Consider the following 23,857-nt stretch of genomic DNA (forward strand, 5'->3'; position numbering starts at 1 on the left):
ATGAACAACACCGTCCGAAACAACAACGAATCGGCAGACTTTTATATAAACAATCAAGGCAACCATATTCAAAAAACTGTTGTCATGATGAATTATGTTCTTAATACTCCACTGATGCTTATATCCATTCTGGGCAACGCTTTGGTATTGGCCGCCGTAATGAGAACTCCATCCATTCGCTCAACGTCAATGGTTATGCTCTGCAGTCTCGCTGTTTCAGATCTTCTAGTTGGACTCATCGCACAACCGCTTCATATTGCTAGATATCTTACGGAAGACCGTTTCGTTTACCATGCAGCACACACCGTAGGGTTCTCTTTATGCGGAGTTTCGCTTCTGACAATAACAGCCATAACTGTCGATCGATTTCTGGCTCTTCGTTATCATATGAGATACGCTACTTTAGTGACTGAGTCACGGGTCAGGTATGTTTTAGTGATTATTTGGTTGGCTGGCTTTGGTTTGTCAAGTTCTGAGCTTTGGCATGAGAATGCCCTTCACTTGATAGCCGCAGTTGTTACTGTTATTTGCCTAACAATTTCCACATTTTGCTACATTACAATTTATCGAACTGTTCGCCGACATCAATCACAGATTCACGCTCAACAACAGTCGTTTGTAAGTTCCAACATTGAAAATAACGCAAGCATGATGCGACTGAAAAAAAGCTCAATGAGCACTTTCGTATTTTATTTCTTTTTGATTATGTGTTATTTTCCAATGTATACAATATTGACTCTTAATGGATTTCATGGAATCTCAGGCATGGACCGAACTATCCAGTGGGCCATTGCTAGCACTGCTGTATTTATGAACTCGTCCATCAATCCATTTCTGTATTTCTGGCGCCTTCGAGAGATTCGAATGGCAGTTGTAAAGACAGCAAAGCAGATGTTTTGTAAACAAACTGAGGAAAACTAGCCAGAGTAGGTGGTACATAAAAGTCGGCCTTATGTGTTTGTATTATTTTTTTATCCACGACTATAACAAAATGTTAATTGCGTAACTGTTACGTAGGATGACTAAATATGGGCATCGCAAGAGAGAAGAACCACGAGGTTTTTAGGGCAGCCATAATGGAAGTTTCTGTTTCGTTTATTGGCAATATTTCCGTTTTGTGGACACAGTGTTAACCATTGCCTACAGGCAATGACTGTTGTGGACTGCTGTGGTTTGAAGAAGCTGTGCCGGCAGACAAATAAGAACACTGAACTTTATGTTAGTTATTTTTTGTATCGAATTGTGTTCACCCAATGATTAAGCTTACTTTAGTTTGTAAAATAAATTTAGTGTTGTTGTTGTGGTGAAAATATCAACTTGTTACCCATCCGAACAGTAACAATCTTAATCCAAAAACAGATTTGAAATACAAATTCATAAAAACAAGCACCAGAAATTCAATAATCACTGAGACTACTACTTGCAAAATAATATTTAAAATAATCGGGCAAAAAAAAATATTTTGAGAGATGTGAATTGCTACGGCCTTAATCCGGAGCACCAAAAAAGTGAACCAACAGAAACAAAGAAACAAACTAGTTTAGTAGTTCCTTAGTCGTTTCAGAAAGGGTGAATATTTATATTTTTAGCAAAAGGTTCAATGAGGATTAGGGAGAGCGAAAACCACAACAAGTATTTTCTTCTTAATTCGAAATATTAATATATGTTAATATAATCCGAGAACAAAGCAAAACACCAAAACAATTTCGCCCCATTGATAAAGTTTTCTTCTCTTCACTTGTCTTCTTAACAATCATGTATTAAAATTACAAGTAGAAATTGTATGCTCGTTATGGAGAAATAGCCTTATAAAGATAAATACGGGTTGCTTTGTAGCACTTTGGATCCAATGTTTGGTTACGTGCGTTATTAAAGTTCTTGACTTTAAAAATTAAAACACATTTCTGGTAAGACCCCCAATGGATACACCACAATGATGATGCTTCCAGCACGGAATTTGCAATCGTTAAGCTCCTTCATAACCACCTCACCATACGTATAAAGGACAAACACAGGTAAAAAAAGTTATGTCAGTGAAGTTTTTTGACCGAAAAGTATAAGAAAAATCGGAAGAATAAAGCGTTCTCTTTTAGATTGCGTGTGAAACGTAAACAGGATATTTTGCTTATGTGAAAGTTGAGACGGTTTAATTAGTCAGTTCCTACGTCCTTGTTATTTTAAACTTTAAAATGCACGACAAATTTAAATAAGATGCCATAATTAGCACTTAAGCTTAACGGAATGGCACAGCACGCCACTGCTCGCCATTTGTGATAGGTTCAATGACAATTAATAATTAATTGTTACGTCTTGGTGAGGGATGGTTTTGGAAAAACTCCAACATTATTTTTACTTGACAAATGTTCATTAAGCCCACTCAAAACCGCTGTTTTACCACAGAGTCATGCATATTTAACCGCATTAAGTTGTGTCTCTGTAGGATCATATGTCAGTAGGTTTTTTTTTTTATCATAAGGTATTATTTTTAGCAAGCAGATCAAGGAACACTTTAAACGTTTCAGTACTCTTGGTTTCAAGTTTTCGACGTGCAACGGTTGTATGTTTGCGAACTGTCTTTAAGATGAAAAACTACACCAATGACAATGCGAGTAGTGAAGGGAGCCACGCTTCTCGTGTTGAAACTACCGTTATTATCAACTGTGCTATAATTGCACCACTTATTCTTATATCCATCGCTGGTAACTCACTAGTGCTAGCTGCCATCAAAAGAACTTCTTCTCTTCGTTCACCGTCTATAATCTTCATCGGCAGCCTCGCTATATCAGATCTCGTTGTTGGTTTCATTGTTCAGCCGCTCTTCATCGCTAGAGAGCTTACAAACTTGGATCTTGTCAAGTACGTGTTGGAAACAACAGCATATGGTGCTTGTGGATTTTCACTTTTTATCATGACAGCCATTAGTGTCGATCGATTTGTGGCCCTTCATTACCACATGAGATATCCTTCTATAGTGACAGCTACGCGCGCCAAATATTTAACAACATCTGTGTTTTTAATTAACGTCCTCGCATCTATTATTTACTTTTGGAATCGGATGGTATATTTATTCGTTATGGCCACTGGCATTTGCATTTGTCTGCTAACATCCGTTGCCTTTTATATCAGAATTTACCAAATTGTTCGCCGTCATCAAATTCAGATTCATACTTTACAACAAGCAGTTAAAAGATCCGATGCAACAACAACTGTTAATATGACTCAGTTGAAAAAGAGTGTTGTAAACACTTTTGTATTTTTTATAGTTATAGTTATGTGTTATTTCCCTAAAGTTATTTCCTTGGCTGTTTATAATCTCTCTTTTGAGAATTGGACAATTTCGTGGAAATTTGCAAATACTGCGATTTTTCTGAACTCGTCCATTAACCCGATTTTATTTTGCTGGCGTCTGCGTGACCTACGAACGGCAGTTTTAAAGACAGCGAGGCAGCTTCTATGTAGAAAATCGGAGTAAAAACAAAACAAAAACAAAGAAATAAAACAATAAAAAATACAAAGTTTTAAGTCAATTGGAACAGTCAACCGTGAACAGTCAGGGCCGTAGCTTGCAAGAGGCAAGACGAGGCACTTGCCTCGTCTTGATTTTCACCAAAAACAAAAACAAAATACGTCATAGTTGGAATAATAATCCACAGTTTAACGAAATTCATTTTTCTGAAGAAATTCGTCATAAAAAATGCTGAGATAGCGTTTCACAGCATCTTTACCCCTAATATATGCGGCTCGCGCCTTCGGTGATCGAAGATGTTGCCTCGTCTGTGCCAAAAATTTTACTGTATTTTACCTTTAGGTTTTAGATGTTTTATATATATGTATACTTTTTGTTTTTTAATTAATTCCTGTAAAGCGCTTTTGATCTGTGCATGTAAAAAGCGCTCTATAAATTATTAAATTATTATTATTATTATTACTACGGCACTGGCAGTGTTTCTGGGTTTAACATCTTACTCTCCAATAATTGTAAAGCTTAAAAGATGCATTACTAATAATAACACTAATCTAACAACATCTATATAATTTGCTTTATATATTATTTTCATAACTGTTTTAAGACCAATGGAATTGTTATGGTTTTTGAAATCACTAATTCAAATCCAACCCTTCCTCGTCAGTTTTGACAGTACTTTTTTATTTGCAAGACATGTTTCGATCGTTCCAACGATCATCTTCAGTTGTGGGATCGTTTACAGTTGAAGTTGAATTTTTTACAAGCAATGGCGTAACATGCGTGATACGCAACATTCGTGATACATTTTAAATTTAACGTGCAGCATTTAAATGCGCGAGACATGGAACAATGCGCGCGAGTATAAATACACGGCAAAGAAATTAAACAGTAAAAATAACTAAGTAAATTACAATTATTACACAAAATGATGCAAATAAATTAAATTAAATTAAAGGACACTTATTATAAGAAAATAACATAATACTAAAATGAAAGAGTTAAGTCAGCATGTTTGAGCTGCTTATTTAACGTGGGGTTTTCCCAGCGGATGTGGACAGCCTCTTTTAAAATTAGCTGTAGTCTATTGGGTGCGGAATCTACAATAGAAAAGCAGTTCTTAGATGCAAGCCTACGGCATGCCTCAGACTGCTGCAGATGTTGGTAAATGTGTGAGTTCCTGTCCCTACTCAGATGCTCACGAATGCGCGTTGAAAGATGACGGCTAGTTTCGCCGATGTAACAGGCATTACATCCTGCACAAGAAAATTTGTAGACAACGCGCGAACGGAGATCGAGAGGAACAGGATCCTTCACACTGAACATACTACTCACTTTAAAAGACGAAAAAACTAACTTCATTTCAATGTTAGTACAATAACGGTGGACAAGTTTACGCAATCTCTTCTGAGCTTCTGCAGAAAAGAATCCTACATAAGGTAACTTAAAATAATAAGATGAAACGGGTTGTTGAACCCGAGAGCTATCTGATGGGCGGACTTGAGCTCTGCTTACGTATTGGTTGACAACTTTATCTATAATGTGAACAGGGAAAAGGTTTTTACGTAGGATACGAGTGAGGTTCTTAATATCATAATGAAAGCCCAACCAGGAATTGTTGATTTTGTAGACCCTGTCAACCAGTGTTCTTACAAGACCAATTTTGTAAGAGAATGCAGTAAAACTAAAATAGTTCGTAAGGAGCCCTGTGAACGTTTTCTTACGGAAAACTGAAGTCTGGAGATAAAGAGGATTGTTATGAACTAAGACATCTAGGAATGCTAATTTATGATCTACCTCTTTCTCCATGGTAAAACGTATGTTCGGGTGTTGAGAATTGATGAAGTTGTAAAATGACACAGCGTCTTGTTCTGTCTCAAACACACAAAAAGTGTCATCGACATATCGTCGATAGTACAAAATCCTTGAATCCTTGTAGTTCTCTAACCATGCATTCTCATTATGCCCCATGAAAAGGTTAGCCAATACAGGGGCAAGGGGTGAGCCCATAGATACCCCATCTACCTGGTCATAAAAAGATCCTTTGAACAAAAAATGTGTTTGCGCTGTGGCAAAACGAAAAAGGGTTCTAAGCTCATCAGTAATTAGCTTAATATCACTGTTACCCTCCTTAACGTACTTAACTGCTAAATCAATGGATTCATCTAGAGGTATATTCGTAAATAAGCTTTCAACGTCAAATGAAACCATAAAATTACCTGATACCGGTATATCTTTGATTTCATTAACAAACGTGAAACTATCCTGAGTACAATAATTAGATGGAATGTGTGGTTGTAAAAGAGAGCAAAGATACTTAGCTAGTTCATAATTATAAGTCCCAATCGACGAAACAATAGGTCTGAACGGAGGCATCGAGTTCGGTCCACGTGGCTTGTGCATTTTTGGAAGTCCGTAAATCCTGGCTGGCTGGGAACCAGATGGGAAGATTTTTGAGTACACGTTTGGTTCCAAGTGTCCTTTAGATTTCAACTTCCTCAGAAATCGTTGGAGCTGACCCTCGCGTAACAAGGTAGGATCTTCTTTAATTGGCTTTTTATTTAATGTAACTGGTTTATTAAGAATTCGTTAATTGCTTTGCTTTTCCTTGCTCCCGTATTAAAACAGGACCGATTAACTTTTGGTCCGATATCAATTTATGTTAAGATGCGGTTGCAGGAATTACCAGGTGTGTGCCGGTACTTGTCTTGGTACCAATTTGCATTTCACTTGTAACTTAGTTTCAAGATAAATTATGTATTCCATATGTATTTTTACTCTTGTTATAATTAAATGATAAGAGTATATTAATGTAATATTGCCCTCGTACATTGTTTTATCTTGTCGTGTTATATATTTACTCTTGTGTGTGTCCCCTAGCTTGTTTCTGACTGCGGAGCCTTACATTACCCCAAATTAAGAGGTGTTATAATAACATGTTAGATTGACATTAAATTGGCAGGTTCCTAACGGGTGGCCAGGGAATAATGTGTCAAGAGTAAGTTGCGAATATGATGAACTTTCCGCAAGAAAGAATATCTTTGACAAAAAAGTAAAGCATTGGGTCTATTATTGAGTCTATTAGTGAGTCTCAGTAATTAGGAAATATAGCCAAAATGCACACTTGAATGATGTCGTTTGATATCCCTGTTTGACTAGAACTACCCAAAATTTATTTTGCCTCTCTTTTTTATTATTTACATTTGAAACCACTGTGGGGCTTAAATAACAATTGTAGAAGAAAGGATAACTGTTATGGGGGAATTAGCTCGGTTGTCAAGTTTATTGCAAAGCAAGCTCACATCAGGTGTTCTGATGACAACTCTACTTTAACCACTTTTGTCTTTGCATCGTTTTCACTACATTATCTGATGAATTTACAACTTATAAACCAGATTGTATCGAGACCAGATTGTAACCATCAATTAACTGTCAAAATGTCAAAACCCAGCAATTTAAGCTGACGTAAACTAATGCGCAGAAAACCCTACGAACAAGTGCTCCTGTTCAAAATACTACTTTGATCTTTTCCATCGAGGCTATTTGCAGTGTCGAAATATTTCTCTTTCTAGATTTTTATTCTCATCCCGAAAACGCCTAGCTAAAAAAATCAACACGAACAATGTAATATTACAGAGAGGAATTTTTACAGAATTAAATCAAACTTTATTAACAACTTCACTGTTAATTCAAAAGATCTGTTTTGGCCCCAAAAATGGGGCCGAAACGGTGAGTAAAATACGGTACCTTTTTTAGGGCTCTTTTAGCCCTTTTGTAACAGAGCTTTTTTGGCCCCATTACAAAGGGCTGAAGTGGCCCTTTTCGGGGAGTTCAAATGACCCAAAAGAAGAGCCATTTTGGAAAACTGTGGTGCTATTTTGGATTTTAAAAGATCTGAATAGACCATTTGCATTATGACGTAAATGCGCAAAGACTTCTGGTAGTTGTAGTTAGGTTCGCGGGAAATTTTGAATCGTCATCAAGCCCGCTTGCCCAAGAAAACAGTGATGGAGGTAAAGAAAATTACTCTCACCGAAGAAGACGTCCCTGTGGCTTCATTTAAAGCGCAAAAAGCAACCTCTCAGTATAAAACCAAGTCCGTTAAAATGAAAAAAAGTTATGCAAGAAATTGTATATTTGCTGGGTTGCGTTTTGTAGTGAAGTTTCAACGAGTGTTTCCTCCAGTCGAGTCTCAGTCGCGTGGTTATTTAATTAAATTCCTCAGTAAAACTTTTGCTTGCCAGGTATTTTCAAATAATATACGAAGACGCAATATTTTACCATTTCTAAACATGGGGGAGTACAGTACATGATGTCTACACTCGTAAAAATCTTTGAGGCTCACCTTAATTTTCGAGTCGCACAAGTATTTTAAAAATCGTTCATCAACAAGATTATGGAAATAAAATTATATTTGCTCGCACGACCCTCGCTCGGATTGAAACCACAACTGCTACTCGACGAGTTGACATTTCCAGTACAAAAACAAGAAAACTTCTTTGTTAAAGAATATTGCAATTACAGTTCTAATTTGATGAAAAAATACAATTTTAAGATAAAAACTAATAATCTGTATTCAACTGCACAGGGAAGTTTTGATTGATCAGCTTGAAAATCCTTTATGATTGACCCTTCCTGATTCATCGATGAAGCTCGATTGAACGAGGAAAATTATTTGACTCGTTTCTCTGTCTCACTGTAAAAACAAATTAAACTGACAGTCCCGCCGAGCTATCATGATATACGGTAAATTTTCTAAGCTTTTCAGTGAAGAATTAATTCATCTGCGATCGATGGAAGCGATCGTTTGTTGAACGTCTGAAAATAGATGATGAACAAAGTCAATGGCTTGCCTTGCTTTCACTTGATTCCACACAAATTTAGTTATATCCTCGACTCGTCCTTTCAAGCAATCTGTTTCCAGTGCGCGATTTTTTGAAGCTGTGATATTAGGCTAAAATTATTTACGAAGAGAAGTTGTCGGCCGCGATGAATGAATTTCTACCAAGTCAACTCCGCCACACAACGTTCATATTAAACTTACTTGAACACGAACAACATTTGTCTGTCTTGGTTAAAACACAGAACTCAGTCAATTTGCATTCCAAAGCTATCATCCTGTTTTCTATATTTTTGACAGGTAACTGAAAAAATACATGTTTAAACAAATTTCGAAGCGACAAGAGCGTAAACTTTGCAGCTCAACTTCAGATCAAAATAAAAGTAGGGGTGGTGAATGGTCCTTCAAAAACTACGTGTCTCGCAAAATTTTAGCCAAATTTCAGGGGTCTCGTCGTCTCGAATTTTTCTTTGACGCGTTCTCGCAGTCTCGATTTCTTTTGCAAGGCTAAAAAGGTCTCGGGCTCGCAGAAAAGATATCAGTCTCGCCGTCTCGCAAAGTCTCGCGTTTACCATTCGACACCCCTAAAAGTCCTGGATGTCCACCTTCACGCTTGGCTGCCCTTAGCCAATCATAAGCCAGAAATGGTGTTTTCCCGCGAACCTAACTACAACTACCAGAAGTCTTTGCGCTTTTACGTCATAATGCAAATGGTCTATTGGCCCTAACTTAGGGGCCGAAACGATACTGCTTTTCTTAAATAGCCCTCATAGGAGCCGTTTCTAACCCTTCTAAAGCAGTAAAAATGACACTCATTTTGTAGTAGTTTTGGCTCATGCTTAGCTTAAATACATCTACCCGTCAGAACTAAATCAGCACCAGCATAGCTGCAATGGCACTTGCTATCAGAGTCGATGGTTGTCTACTTGCTATATGGCTGTCATAATGACCACTACAGTCCTCATAATAACCCTTACAGTAGCCAATTCCAACTGATAGCTAGGGACAAAAATAGCACACTTTTTGTGACCAAATGAGTCCTAAAGGTTTTATTTTTCTGTCTAACCACTCTGACCACTCATGTACTTAGCACAGGTCTTCAAGATACATGTGAATGTTATTGTAACATGATTTTTTAGGAGTCATTGTGGTATTTTACTTGCACACAATCATCGCAGCTTTGTACTTTTTATTACATGATATTACAGTTGGTGAAAGGCTTTACTTACTGCCAGCATGCTATATGTTTCTTTGTAAAAATGCAATATTGTTATTATATGCTTAAACTTTAATCACACAATGCTCTGGTATAGAATACTGTACAACACCACTCCTTTGCACACAACAAAGAATTTGTCGAAGTCAAAACTTCCAATGGCAACAATTTGTGGTTGCACAAAAATGGCAAGGTCATCATCAACCGAAGCAGCCCTCTGCAGAAAAAAAAAAAACAAGAGATAAGTCCCCTTACTACATACAGTTGACCAAATTAAACTAAATGTAAACCGCTAAAGTACATGTAATAACAAGTTACACTTACTAAACAAGATAAAGTCAACTGTACATGTAAAAGTCCTTGTTGTTATGATATTCAAGTATTTTTAAACTATATAATGTAGTACATTTGTATATATGAAGTACTGCCCCAACCAGCAAATAAAAATAACTGCAAGCAAACCAGAGTGGAAGCTTCATGTACACATAACTGCAAGCAAACCCGAGTTAAAGCTAACCACGAAAAAAATGCAAGATGGATTAGTGGCACACCGTATTTGAGAGGGGGGCCAACCTTGTTCCCAGGGTCTCTCCCCCCAAGTGCACAAATAAATAGACATTACCAGATACCAGATAACTGGCAATGTCTCAGCTTTAGCAATGCAGATACATTGTATCAAAAAAAAAAATAAAAATAAAAAATAAAAACCTGTACACTGTACATCTATAAAATGAGCTTATTTTTAAATTATTAATTTTTTACAAACCGGGTTAAAAAGTTTCCACAAAACTTAACTCGGTTAAAGTATGGTTAGGATAACTAAATCGGTTAAACTTTTTTAGAGGCCGCATTAAGATCAGACAAGACTGAAGTGTTGTCATGATTTAGCTACTTGTAAAGAAATGAAATGGCTGGCTATCTTAATCATGTTAGTTATCATATGCCCGATTCTTTTTCTGCTTTTGAGATTTATTTCAATTTCTTCCTCTACAATAATTTGTCCAGGGTGTTCAGAAGTAAATGATGAACAGGTTGAACTTTCACCACCCTCTGATGAGTGAGGGGATTGTGGTGTTTCAAGGCGTGAATGAACCGTGCAAACTTGCCTGTTATAGCGAAGCTGCAGGCCAAGCTGAAGCTTGCTGAGGATACCACGATAGCCCTGACTGAGCCAAATAATTGTTGCCCCGGTTCTCGAGTTCTCTAGTAGTGAGGGAAATTATAGAATTAAGCCATGAATTGTGTCCAGATGCCATGTTTGCGTGTGACAGAAAACGAAATCTCATCTCACACAGTGGTGATTGATTGACGATTAAAACAATAGTTGAATCTGATAAGAAACCGCTAACCTGGTTAAAACTACCCAGAAAGGTAGTTTAGAATTAACCTAACCGGGTTAAAAAAATACATTGTTCTTTAATTAATTTCCATGGGAACCACTAACTTGGTTAAGGGTCGGTTAACTCTTCAAATATGCGGCCGCATCAGACAGTTTTGATAACCCAGTTAACTTTAATTGATTAATTGGAAGTAACCCGGTTAACTCACCAAGTGCGGCCGCGGCCATTGTAAGCTAAACAGTGGCTTTAAGTTGTCACACATTTAAATGAGTAAGGTACTACAGTCAACTTCCACTATAATGGACACCTTTTGGACCAAAGTTTGGTCTCTGTTATGACAAAATTCTGCAATAGGCTTGGCAGGGGTTATTGCTGTTCTCATTCTCTGAGACTTCAACTCCTATCTGTAACAACAGGATTTTCATAATAGCAAGATGTCTGCAAGGCAGGAGTAGACTGTACTGACTACTCTAGCTATCCCTCCTATTTACTGACCTGTAGGATTTGTCTTCTTCACTAACAGTAGCTTTCCTGCTACTGTATGGTTTTACACTGTATGAAAAAACAAAAGTTCAATAAATGACTTAAGACATGTTTTGTCTAACAAAGCTATTAATTTAAATTACAATTGTACATGTATGTAGACAGTATCTAAACATTATTGAGCTACATGTGGTACGTGTAAATCCATTTTTCAGACTTGCTGGGATGCAACTGTGTAATGCAACTGCATTGTCTACCACAGTGAATTTCAATGGGAATTACAAAATAATTATAAGCATCACAATAGGCACCGATGTAAACATGCTTAATTAAATAAGCTGTTCAAAAAACACTTTAAAGAAAAAATAAAGTCAAGCTTAGACAAGGACAATGTATATAAACCTGTACATTCCATAAAACCTGTTACTACCAAATTAGGTAGACTGTTTTTTCGGAGCCGCACAAAACAGTTGTCGTTGGCGACAAAGACGTGTGTTTTGGGTCACGTGGGTTACAGCTGTCAAATGAAAAGGTAAACGCACGTGAGCACATTCCTTTGCTCGTTGAAACAATGAAAACACTTCTGATTGGTTGATCTGTAACTGCCAAAATTTTGAACGTGCGTCAGGATGGTTGTCCAGGCCCCTGGGGAATTGAATGTCTGTGCTTTATGCAAATCAAAGATTGTGCACACAATCGTAATATGTGCAGTTTTTGGATGTATTTCTGTTTGGAGACGACATCAACAGTCTCGGAGCAATTATTTTTCACTTAAATAAGCATGCTTAATGTATAACGATGTTTAACAACAGAGAATGATCCCAAAACAGCACTCATTACAATTACGTGACACGACCTGAATTTGCATAAAACCGCAGACATGTCTAGTCTCCGGTGAATGAATTAACGGTCGAATGATCGCAGGTTATACGACGAGCAAAGGAATGTGCTCACGTAAGTTTACCTTTTCATTTGACAGCTGTAACCCACGTGACCCAAAACACACGTCTTTGTCGCCAACGGCAACTGTTTCGTGCGGCTCCGAAAAAACAGTCTACCTAATTCGGTAGTAACCTCTCAATCGTGACCTTAGAATATTAATTTATGACTACTTCATTCATTCAAATGCCAGAAATAACATTTCCTCTAGCTCACAAAAAGGAATTACACTGTACATGCAAATGGCTGTTATTCAAATACCAGGTAGTGTAACCCTTTGGGCTTTTGCATAAAGCCAATGTGTGAAGAAATTGGGACACTGCATCTATAGTTAATGCCGAATAAGATTTTGGAGAACTTGGCATTAATTAGGCAAGCTAGTGCACAGAGACATATTGCAGTCAACATTGTGATTTACATGTATCAATGCCTAACAAGGTAGGATACTATAAAACAACAATCACCATTCCAAACAAAAAAAGGCTTAGAATAATTGTTGACAAAAAGCTGTTATTGAGAGACTACAGCAGTAGTTGTGAATCCCAATAACCTAATGATTATTAATTGTGAGCAATTTAACTTTTTAAAATGAGTAAACTGTATTAAACTATGTGACAATTAATATTTTGTGCAGAATTCAACTTAAAAATGATATAGATGTATATAATAAAAGGAACCAGGCAGAAATTGTTACAGGTAGTTTTAAAATACAATGTAAATGATAAAATCTGGGATTTTACTTACCTTTGGACATCCCAACAATAATTTCCATCTGAAAATAACAACATAAAAGTATGAGCAATTACCGGTATATCGTTTCACACTCAATTTCCAAGACATTTCAATATACAAAATAATGGAGAAATTCAATTAAGACAGTAATTATGGCAAATCAAGGTTTCTTGTCTAAAGCGGTTTAATTTTGTCTGTATACATGTAAACCTTATTGAACAAAATTTTTTAAATGGCTTTTGATGCTCAAGATGTCACACATGTAAAATTTAATAATGCTTTTTAGTTTAACATGTTCGGTAAATCAAACTACACTGCACATACATGTACATGAATATTTATGGACCTTGGTGAAATAGGTATACACGTGTTATAGGCCTTTACATGCAGCTACTGTGCAGTGTAGTGCAGTTCAGTGTAATTTATCAATGCTTTACAGAAGGACACCTTAGCATAAAGCTAAACACCAACCTGGCATAAACCTTAATCACACCAAACATGTAAAGCAGCACTGCACCAAAAGTAAAGGGCTCAGGATATAAATTATTGTCATAATAATAGTCAAGGTACATGGCACTAAACAGTGTGATTTAACAATACCTAACAGGATAGGATACCTTAGCATAAAGCTAAACACCGCCCTGGCATAAACCTAAATCACATCATAAAGCAGCATTGCACCAAACGAAAAGGTCTGCCAAATAATTATAGTATCAGCCAATGCAATTTCTTAGCAAACAAAAACAGACATATTCAATGTAGATCATACGATATCTGCTATATATTCAATTAGTCTTTAAGGTTTATTATTTACACAAGGCACATAATCAGTAAAACTGTTCTTCCTAGTGACCCTGGTACATTATCAGTTAGTGAAACATGTAAATTTCATTCCAGCCTAGAAACAATGAACCACTTTTTCACGACTAACATGTACATTTACGAAGATGTGTCTTCATATTTAATATACCATTTAGCATCTCAAAACTTGAGGAATTCTTACCTTCACAGTTGACAATCTAGGATTAGTAATCACTTGGTTCAGGCAGCGCATGGACACAATCGAGCTTACCTTGGTCAACAAGAACGGTCGAAACAGGCGTACAAATCTGAGATCCGATGCAAGGAGGCTCCATACAGCTGCTTAGCTCTTAGAACTGCGCTTTACGAGAGTAAAACGTTCTTTTCCGTGCGTAAAAATTAACTCCAGTGATGAGGAGCGACCTTCGAAACCGTTGCTTTTCAGAATCAAGCGCCAAAAGTACCGAAAGGGACGCCGGGAAGAACGTATATTGCGCATGTTCCGTCCAGAGCCTCTCGGCCAGCGCAAAATTAAAAGGCACGCAACGCGCGCAACGAAAAATATAATCGTAACAACGGAATCTATCAAACAACAGAAAATCATGAGAAAACAAAACATTTCTCGACACAATCATATTTTAATAAAAAGGGGGATAAATTCAATAATCATGAGTCCATCCCTGATATCTGTACACATTATAAGTCGACTGAAACTGGGCTTGTTTCTCAAATTTTAAATCACGCCTAATTGTGTCGGGATATCACAACAACATGATACAGACAAAATGCCTCTTTTTTCGTAATTTTCACTGTTATACAAAAAGATTGTGATGTCCACAGCTAGCTAGCATGTGAATTTCGACTTTCTCTTTCCATAATTAAGATGCTCAAAACGACCCAAATCAGTACCGGGCCAGTGCCAAATTGACCCTTTAACTGGGGCAGCTCAGATTTATAAAAGAAGTGACTCTTATAGTTAGGGCCAAAACAGCTATGATGGCTAGGGCTGTAATGAGCTTGAGGGCTGAATTGGTTTTCAGTGAAGGTTAAATTGGTTTTATATGGGTACGAATTGGTTTCGCAGGGGCCATTTTGCGCCAAATTTTCAAAATAGCCCTCAAAGCGGCCAAATTAGCCCTTGGCCTATTGGGGCTAAATCGGCACTTTGGGCCTAAACAGATCTTTTGAATTAACAGTGTTGTTTTACAGAAAAAAAAAAAACTAAACTAAATTACAGGTTAACTGCAATATATTCAAACAGTAACTCTACAAGATATTTTGGAGAAGAAGAGGCTTGCCACTAGCTAGATCTGACAAAACCTACTTCCATATCTTAGCCCTCGGACAAACAAGGGGGGGGGGGTATGCCTCCCCCTTCCCCCATGAGGATTTTTCGAAATCTTGAAGAGGATTTACTCTACAATGCTAAAACTTTTAGTAGCTGTTCATTCATGCATTTCTGGAATTTTGATATGTCAACCATTTGTCCATGATATTTGGTATTGCCATGGCAACGTCATAATTACAAGCAGGTCTGACCAAAAACGTCATTTTTAACATTTCTCTTTATTTTTCCCGTTATTTGAAACATAATTGGTCGATTTGTTTATTTAAACATTCCGTAAGCATTGCAGCATGATTTTGCATCAATTTTCGAATTATTTTCCTGAAACTCTAAGATAATGGTGAAATCCAAGATGGCGGATCTGAGATGGCGGCTCAATGACGTCACAGCCAACAATCATTACGTCATCTTGTATAGTAAGTAAAGAACTTTTTACATAGAGCAAAATAATTTTGCTGTGCCTTAATAGAACGATACTTCAGTTGTTTACAGGCTCAACATCGAATCACACGTGTTACCAGTTGGCCTCCCCTTTTGCACCAAAATACTGATTTGAATCTCACAAGATTTCCTTTTTTAAGATTTTCTACTCGTTATTTTACATGTTATAATTTTTTTTTAATTTTTAAAGTACGGCTAGAAAAAAAAAAACAATAAATTTATGTCAACCTAATAGCTTAAACTTAAGTTATGCAAAGCACTCACGGAACGTTAAGCTTGAAACATAAATAAAATATTTTTTAATCTAATTTTTGCGCCAAAATAAATTAAACAGTGAATTTATATTGCCAGGTGAAGAACAAAACATACAGAATTCTGACAGAACAATCCTTAGGATTTGCATCACCGTAATCAATTAATTCATTCCCTTCTTGGAGGGCTTTTCTCAGTATTTAAATAACCTTTTCAAGCTCCAGGAACAATTTTAACAAAAAATGTTTCACTACAGGGGATTAACCTTGTGAAATACACTAACGATGGATAATTGACCGTTTTCACACTAGAAGCCGGACAAATCGTCCAGGCGGACAAGTCGTCTGCAGATTATTTTCGTCTAGTGTGAATTTAAGACGGCTTTTACACGACTTGTCCGTCCAGACGACCAAGTCGGTCTCGAAAAATCGCCTTCCAGACGGACAAATCGACGGGCAAATTCAGACGACTTGTACGTCCAAAATTGTGTCCGTCTCGTTTTCACACTAAGTCAGTTTGTCCGTCTAGACGATTTGTCCTTCCAGACGATTTGTCCGTAAATTCTTTAAATAATTTCATCAGACTATTACAGAACATTTTATACAAACCAGTAATCCAGTTTTTTAATGTTGCACTGACGTTTCCTTGTGTCTAGTATAAGCTTGCTATGAAACATCTATTTCAGTAAACGTGGCCAGACATAAACTCTCCACCAACCTTCAAGCTCAGAACACCTACTACACAAATATCAGTAAAAGCTCATTTCTACTGCTGATCTGCTTGTGTACAGAGCATCTTTCTTGCAGTCTTTACAACTGCTGATCGAAGCTCGCTAAGACGCCAACAATACAAAAGTGGATTAATAGAAGAATTCATAAATACTATTGTTGAAGAAAAATTCCATTTTTTTGTCCATTTCATCTGAAAGATCACATTAAGCGTCATTAAAATAAACATTGGCATATAACATAATATCAAAACTATGTAAAATACGAGAGTGTTCACTGAGCTCTTCTTCAGCCGTATTATGGTTAAGTTATTAGAAGCGTCTGAACTTTGAACCGCCTGTTGTTGAGCGTGTATCTGCATTTGATGTCGTTTAACAATTTGAAAAATTCGGATGTAGCAGAATAAGGATATCAACAGACAGATAACAATAAAAAACGACGCACAGATGAAATATATTGATATATTTGAAAGGTAAACAGCGAGCCCAAGAAAAGTGGACAGCCACGCTAGTACTAATGTGTACACAACCCGAGTTGTAGTTACTATAGTAGCATATCTCATGTGGTAATGAAGGGCCGCAAATCGATCCAAGGTTATGCATGTTATTGAATAAAGAGACACTCCACACAAACTATAATTCATGAAATAACAAATTTGCAATAGGAAAACATCTTCTTTCAGTTCTTTGGCAATATAAAGCGGTTGTCCCACAAGCCCAACAAGAAGGTCTGACACAGCCAAACTGCAGAGTAAAGTAATGGACGGTGAACGGAGTGTCGGCGTCCTGGATATGGCAGTCAGGACTAACGAATTGCCAATGATAGCCACAAGCATCAAAGCAGCGTTAAGTAAGCAATTTATGATGACAAAGATTTTAGGTTGAACTGAATAATCGCTCGCTGATCCGTTCTTAAAGGTGCCGTTGTTCATTGTGATTTTCTTCAAAAAGCTCCAACATAAATAGAAATAGCGTTAATTCTGTTCATATTCCCAACATTCCCATTTAAAAGAGTTCTGAAGGCCTTGTAAGCTTCAGTTGATCATTGTTTTAAAGAACATTGATTCTATCTACTAAGAAGCTAAGGAGGATCGCAATAACGAATAACTTGGAGGCCTTCTTGATATGTAACAATTAAGGTGCAAATCAACGGATTGCTACGTGTTTGTCCAAGCTACTAATTAAATTTTTTTAAAACAAGCATAATGTGACATGTTTTGAAGGATTGGTATAAAGTACATTCCGACAAGAGAAAAGAACTAAAAGATTAATTTCTTTCATGGCAATAGGAGCATGAAGGATGAAAAAGAACTAAAATTTTATTTTTTTATATAACAATTGCGCAATTCTAATGTCAGGTGCTATAAACAAACTGATTTTACACTTTGTTCAATTTTGACTGAACACCAAATGGCAAAAATCTGCTGGTAAAATAAGATCAGGATATTGTAATGAATATAAGAAAAAATTAAAAATATAATGATATATAAAAAAAATTAAAAAAGTCATTATTGCATAAACGTCAGTTTACTAGTTAAAGCGTTAGGTCTTTGGTTTTGTAACTTAAGTAAACTTAAGGGCAGCTTTTGATATCTACGTGTTACGGAACATTTAATCGTAAAGCTACTTATATAAGTGTTTTAATTTTTACCTGATTTTAGAATAAAGCCTTCGAATAAGAAAAAAGCTCTTGGTTTTAAGATTGTGAAAAGTACATGTAATATCCCTGGAATTTTCTCTATTTTCATAGCTTACGTGAGTCAAACCGAGTCGTCGATCCATTATTGGCTACAACTCGTTTATGATAATTGTCCTTTTTGAAATACAGTAAAAACCCGCGTATAAGAACCTAGGTTTTTTCAAGTTAGCCTAAACAGGTTCTTATATAAATGGTATTTAGTGTAAAATTAGGCTAACTAGGTTCTTAATTAGGTTCTTAACTTTTGTTCAAGAAATAAAGAAGAATTTTTCAATGATCTGTTCAGCTCAGTTACTAATTATATTCAAGGAGGACTAGTTTTATACAACTATGCTGTAACTATAATGTGTACAGACTGTGTTATAAATATATTTTTGAGAAGATTTTTTAATTCGATATTTTTGAGAAGGTTATTTTTTCTGATTTGAAAATAAGAACCTGTTTTAGAATTTTAGCCTAAAATGGTTCTTATGTGAAGGGTGCTTAAAAATGAATTTTTAGCCTAACAGGTTCTTAAATGTTAGGTTCTTATACGCGGGTTTTTACTGTACCTTTGAATTCTGCCTATAAGCAAGTGGGTCAAGATTTTCATTAAGCACAACTGCAATATTCCTTGATGATGTTTTGGTGCACTTGATACAAAAGTTCCGGAAGGTAGCAGGGCACCTCCTGCTTAGCTTTAGAGCAAAATCCTGTTACATTAGTAATTAAAAGAAGAAATTATATCAGAGATAACGAGTAGAAAACATACAAAAGAATTCAGTACTTTGGTCCTTTAGGGGAGGAAAACTTATATCCCTTACAATACAATAAAAATTGTATTTTATCTTTTTTTACACGTCCTTTATTCTAAAAAGTGAAACAAGATTATTCATGTTGTACTGATGTTTAGTTTTGACCATTTAAGGTTACTGCTTAATAAATATTGAGATAAGTATAGTCATGCCCGAACTCTTTACCAGCCTTCAAACCCACAGCACGTATTGCGCAAATATCGGCGGTTTTCGTTTCTACTCTTGAACTGCTTTTGTACAGAACATCTTTCTTGCTGTCTTTACGACTGCTGATCGAAGCTCGCTAATACTCCAACAGTATAAAATTGGATTAATGGAAGAGTTCATAAAAACTACTGTGGAAGAAAAGTTCCATTTTTTTGTCCATGTCATTTGAAAGATCCCATGAAGCATGAACACAGTAAACATTGGGGAATAACATAATATCAGAAATATGTAAAATACGAAAGTGTTCATCGAGCTCTTTTTCAATCGCAGTATGTTTAAGTTATTACTGACATCTGAACTTTGCACGGCCTGATGTTGAGCGTGTATCTGCATTTGATGTCTTTTAACAATTTGATAAATTCGGATATAACAATATGAGGATGTCAACAGACAGATGACAATAGAAATGGATGCAAAGGTTAAATATATATAAGTATTCCAAATGTAAATTACAAACGTCAGAGAAATGATAACCCATTCTAGTACCAATGCGTAGACAACCCGAGTTGTTGTTACTATGGTAACATATCTCATGTGGTAGTAAAGGGCGGCAAATCTGTCCAAGCTTATGACTGTTAATGTGCAAAGAGAAACTCCACAACAACCAAAAGTCAAGAAATAACCAATTCCCGATAGCCGCAATTCATCTTCTTCCAATTCGTCAGCAATGTAAAACGGTTGTACCGCAAGCCCAACAAGAAGGTCTGACAAAGCCAAACTGCAGAGCAAAATCATATGGACGGTGAACGAAGCGAAGGAGTTCTCAATATGGCAGCTAGCACCAAAGTGTTGCCAATAATGGATGCGAGCATCAGTGGGGCGTTAAGAACGCAATTTATGATGACAAGGATTTCAGGATGAGCAGAATAGTCACTCGTTGATTGGTTTGTTAAGAAGGTGCGGTTGTTCATCTTGTTTCTTCTTTAAAACCTCTAACTTAAGGACGTAGCGTTAATTTCGTTCGGTTTGCTGTTAACCTCAAATGTTTAAGAGTTCTGGTTTTCATGCAATATTTGGTCAATCACTTATTAAAGGAATATACCATCCACTAGCTAGGACTTCAATAACAAATAACTCATCTTGAGGTCTTATTTATATCTGTTATATGAACAATTTAGCTACAAAGCAATGGCTTGCTGCGTCTTTGTCAAAGCTGCTTATTGTCAGGGATTGGTATAAACAATTTGTCATTTTTTCAATATTAAATGAGGCTATTATAATTTACTATATCACGTATTTTGAAAAATTGATTTCGAGCTTTGTTCAAGTTTGACCCACAAAATTAGCAAATACCCCTGGCAAGATACGTTTACTGTGTAATTTTTTTGGCAAAACATCCGATCTGAAACATTTTTAATGTTTAAAGCTCAAAGTTTTGCGTCCGTGAGTGGTTTGCGTAGCTGAAGTTGAAGCTATTAAGTTATCAACAATGAAGTTTTTTTTTTCGAGCTGTACTTTCAAAAACATTATAACGTCTGAAAAAATTAATATAAAATCTTAAAAAATTACCTTTGGTAGATTTATAAGGTTGTTATCAAGATCTTTACAAATCAGTCCTTTATTCCTTAGAAGGAGGCCAACTAATATCCGTTATAATAGAATAGAAAATAAATGAAAAACCCATTCAAGAATCAGCTCTCCTTTGGTTCGTTCCAACCAGTCAGAGAACTTCATACTTTGAGATAATTTCACTTTCAATCAGTCGTGCTGCTTGTATACTTTCAATTCTGCCATGTGATACTAGAGACGACCTCCCTGATGATATATGACGCCGTAATTTGCAAGTCTCCAAAGTACCCTTACCGAAAACAATTGATTTATTACAATCTGCAAATCTAAGGGGCTTTTGTCAGTACTTGAATATCCATTCAAGCCCCAGGAATAATTTTGGCGAAAATTGTCCCGCTGTTGTGGGCAAACCTTGTGGGATACGCTGGCCAAGGATCTTAGATCATTTGGAATATTCACCAATTTCTATTTTAAAAAAATCACAGGTTGTGGGTAATATTTATCAATAATATAACTTGAACATTTTATTAACATATTTCACGTCCTTTATTGGTGATGTATTTCTTTTGTTTTCATTACTGATGTTTCCTTGTGGCTAACTAAGGTACATGTACAATAAATATTGCGATAGACATAGTCAGGCGCGCTTGAACTTTTAACCAGCCTTTCAACTCAAAGCACATGATGAAAATATGAACAGTTGCCCATTTCTACTGCTGATCTGCTTGTGTACAGAACATCTTTCTTGCTGTTTTTACAACCGCCGATCGAAGCTCGCTAAGACGCAAACAGTATAAAATTGGATTAATGGAAGAGTTCATAAATACTACTGTAGTCGAAAAGCTCCATGTGTCTGTCCATTTCATTCGAAAGATTCCATTAAGCATCAATAAAATAAACAATGGAAAATAACAAAAAATCAGAAAAATATAAAATACGAAAGTGTTCAACGAGCTCTTCTTCAATCGCATTACGTTAAAGTTATTACTAGCCTCTGAAATTTGCACTGCCTGTTGTTGAGCTTGTATCTGCATTTGATGTCGTTTAACAATTTGAAAAATTCGGATATAACAGAATGAGGATACCAACAGGCAGAAAACGATAAAAATAGATGCAATGGTAAAATATAGACGTATATTCCAAAAGGAAATTAGGTTCGCAACAAAAATTATAAGCCATACTGGTATTAATGTGTATACAAGTCGAGTTGAAGTCACCATGGTAACATATCTCATGTGATGATTAAGGGCTGCAAATCTGTCCAAGCTTATGCCTGTTACTGAGCAAAGAGAAACTCCACAACAACCAAAAGTTAAGAAATAACAAATTCGGTGCAGAAATAAATCTTCTTTCAGTTCGTTAGCAATGTAAAGAGGCTGTCCCACAAGGCCAACAAGAAGGTCTGACAAAGCCAAACTGCAGAGCAAAGTATTGGACGGTGAACGAAGTGCTGGAGTCTTTAATATAGCAGTCAGTACTAACGAATTGCCAACAATGGCCATGAGCATCAAAGCGGTGTTCACTACGCAGTTTATGATGACAAAGATTTTCGTATGAGCTGAATAATCACTCGCTGATTCGTTCTTGAAGAAGGTGTTGTTGGTCATCGTGCTTCTCTTTAAGGAGCGTTTAAACAAAACTGAGGTTAATTTTGTTACAGATTCCGAACCTCGCAGCTAACACAGTTCTGATCGTTTCACTTTAATAAGGAGGACCGCAGTAACAAATAGCAAATAACCAATTTAGCTGCAAATCAACGGCTTGCTATGTCTTTGTCAAAGCTGATTTCTTGTTAAAACAAACAAAATATAACTTCCTTTTTAAAGTTTAGCATTAATTACATCCCAGCATGAAAGGACAGCTAAAAGATTAATTTCTTTTATATGAATTAAAGCATGAAACATAAAAGAACTACAAGATGAAATTATTTTTATATAACAATAGCGAAATTCGTATTCACGTGCTGTAAACGCATTGATCTAACACTTTATTTAAATTGGACTGAAAAACAATTGGCCAGCCACTGTTAGTAACATAAGATTAGCATGTTGCAATGAAAAGAAGCGATTATTGCATTTACGTCAATTTCCCGGTTAAAGTGTTAGGTCCCTGGTTTCCACAAAATTTAAGCTGTAAAGTGAACTTAACCCTATCCAGACGGGGAATGGGGGGGGGGGGGGGGAGTGCCCGCGCTGACTTTGAACGCTTATAACTTTTTCAAGATTCATCCAAAGGCTGCCAAACTTTGCGAGTTTATCTAAAATTATCTAGGAATAATTTCGTAGGATAGGTTATTGTGTCAGGAACTTGACGTCACCATGGCAACGGCATTTTGACAGGCATGTTTTCCCAAATCTGTAATTTTCCTGTTTCTATTAATGAAAAATAACTTTAATGCAATTATTTTCACCTTTTTTACGGTTTTTAAGCACAGTTCTATTGATTTGAGTACTTTTTAGTAATTTTGGGCTGTCTTCTGACGTTTTGGAAAAAAATTTTAAATCCAAGATGGCGGATCCAAGATGGCGACTGTTTTGAAATTATGATGTAATTGTCACGTGATGTGACGTCATCATCCCACGTGACGTATACCAAAAGATAGATTTTCAGACATACTATATACTCTCTAAGTTTCATTGTGATTGCTTAAATATTCTGGATGTTACGGAGGGGAGGGGGGGCGGAATCTGCCCTCCCCCCCTCGTCTGAAAAGATCCAAAAAAGCCCGGTCTGAATAGGGTTAAGGACAGCTTTTGTTTCCTACGTATTAAAAAGTAATAAATTATAAGCTAATTTATATGTAATATAAATGCCAATTTATATATGTCTGAATTTATCAAAACCGGGTCGAGACCACAAAGCCTGCTCTGCACTTTTTCCAGCAAAAGCACCGGCCTTGTCAATCATATCAATCAAAAGCAAACTGTCACTTGTTAGCATGCACACCAACCTTGCTTGTGTGTGAAAGCCTCATGGCATCTTCTCAACCCTGCACGCAGCCGTCACCTGGAAGTTCAAAGACTTGATTTCAGCCCCAAAATCTCACTTTTCGAAAGTGACCAAACCCTT

At 36.5% G+C, this 23,857-nt stretch overlaps 2 protein-coding genes and 1 long non-coding RNA gene across 3 annotated transcripts; 2 read left to right on the forward strand and 1 right to left on the reverse strand.

The window, feature by feature from the left end:
* LOC144629694 (melanocyte-stimulating hormone receptor-like) lies at positions 1-921 on the forward strand. The gene has a single exon (XM_078487918.1). It carries the CDS (start codon positions 1-3, stop codon positions 919-921), a length of 921 nt encoding a protein of 306 aa, XP_078344044.1.
* Positions 922-2,581: 1,660 nt separating this feature from the next.
* LOC144629695 (trace amine-associated receptor 13c-like) lies at positions 2,582-3,186 on the forward strand. Its single transcript, XM_078487919.1, has 2 exons — positions 2,582-2,971; positions 3,127-3,186. The coding sequence occupies exons 1-2, from the start codon at positions 2,582-2,584 to the stop codon at positions 3,184-3,186; spliced, it is 450 nt and encodes a 149-aa protein (XP_078344045.1).
* Positions 3,187-9,406: 6,220 nt separating this feature from the next.
* LOC144630014 (uncharacterized) lies at positions 9,407-14,265 on the reverse strand. Its single transcript, XR_013566445.1, has 4 exons — positions 14,086-14,265; positions 13,026-13,053; positions 11,355-11,411; positions 9,407-9,736 (listed from the first exon to the last, which is right to left on the reverse strand). It is a non-coding gene; the product is annotated as an uncharacterized LOC144630014 (long non-coding RNA).
* Between the last annotated feature and the right edge of the window lie 9,592 nt (positions 14,266-23,857).

This window comes from Oculina patagonica, chromosome 11 (genome assembly GCF_052425735.1).
Source record: "Oculina patagonica isolate OP01 chromosome 11, crgOcupat, whole genome shotgun sequence".
In the NCBI taxonomy this organism is placed as follows: domain Eukaryota; kingdom Metazoa; phylum Cnidaria; class Anthozoa; order Scleractinia; family Oculinidae; genus Oculina; species Oculina patagonica.

What these genes read in the sequence shown, in the direction of transcription:
- LOC144629695 (XM_078487919.1), top strand. Translation starts at nt 2,582, where the DNA reads ATGAAAAACTACACCAATGACAATGCGAGTAGTGAAGGGAGCCACGCT. An exon ending in ACATGAGATATCCTTCTATA is followed by an intron (nt 2,972 to 3,126) that starts GTGACAGCTACG and finishes CTTTTATATCAG; the next exon opens with AATTTACCAAATTGTTCGCC.
- LOC144629694 (XM_078487918.1), top strand. Translation starts at nt 1, where the DNA reads ATGAACAACACCGTCCGAAACAACAACGAATCGGCAGACTTTTATATA.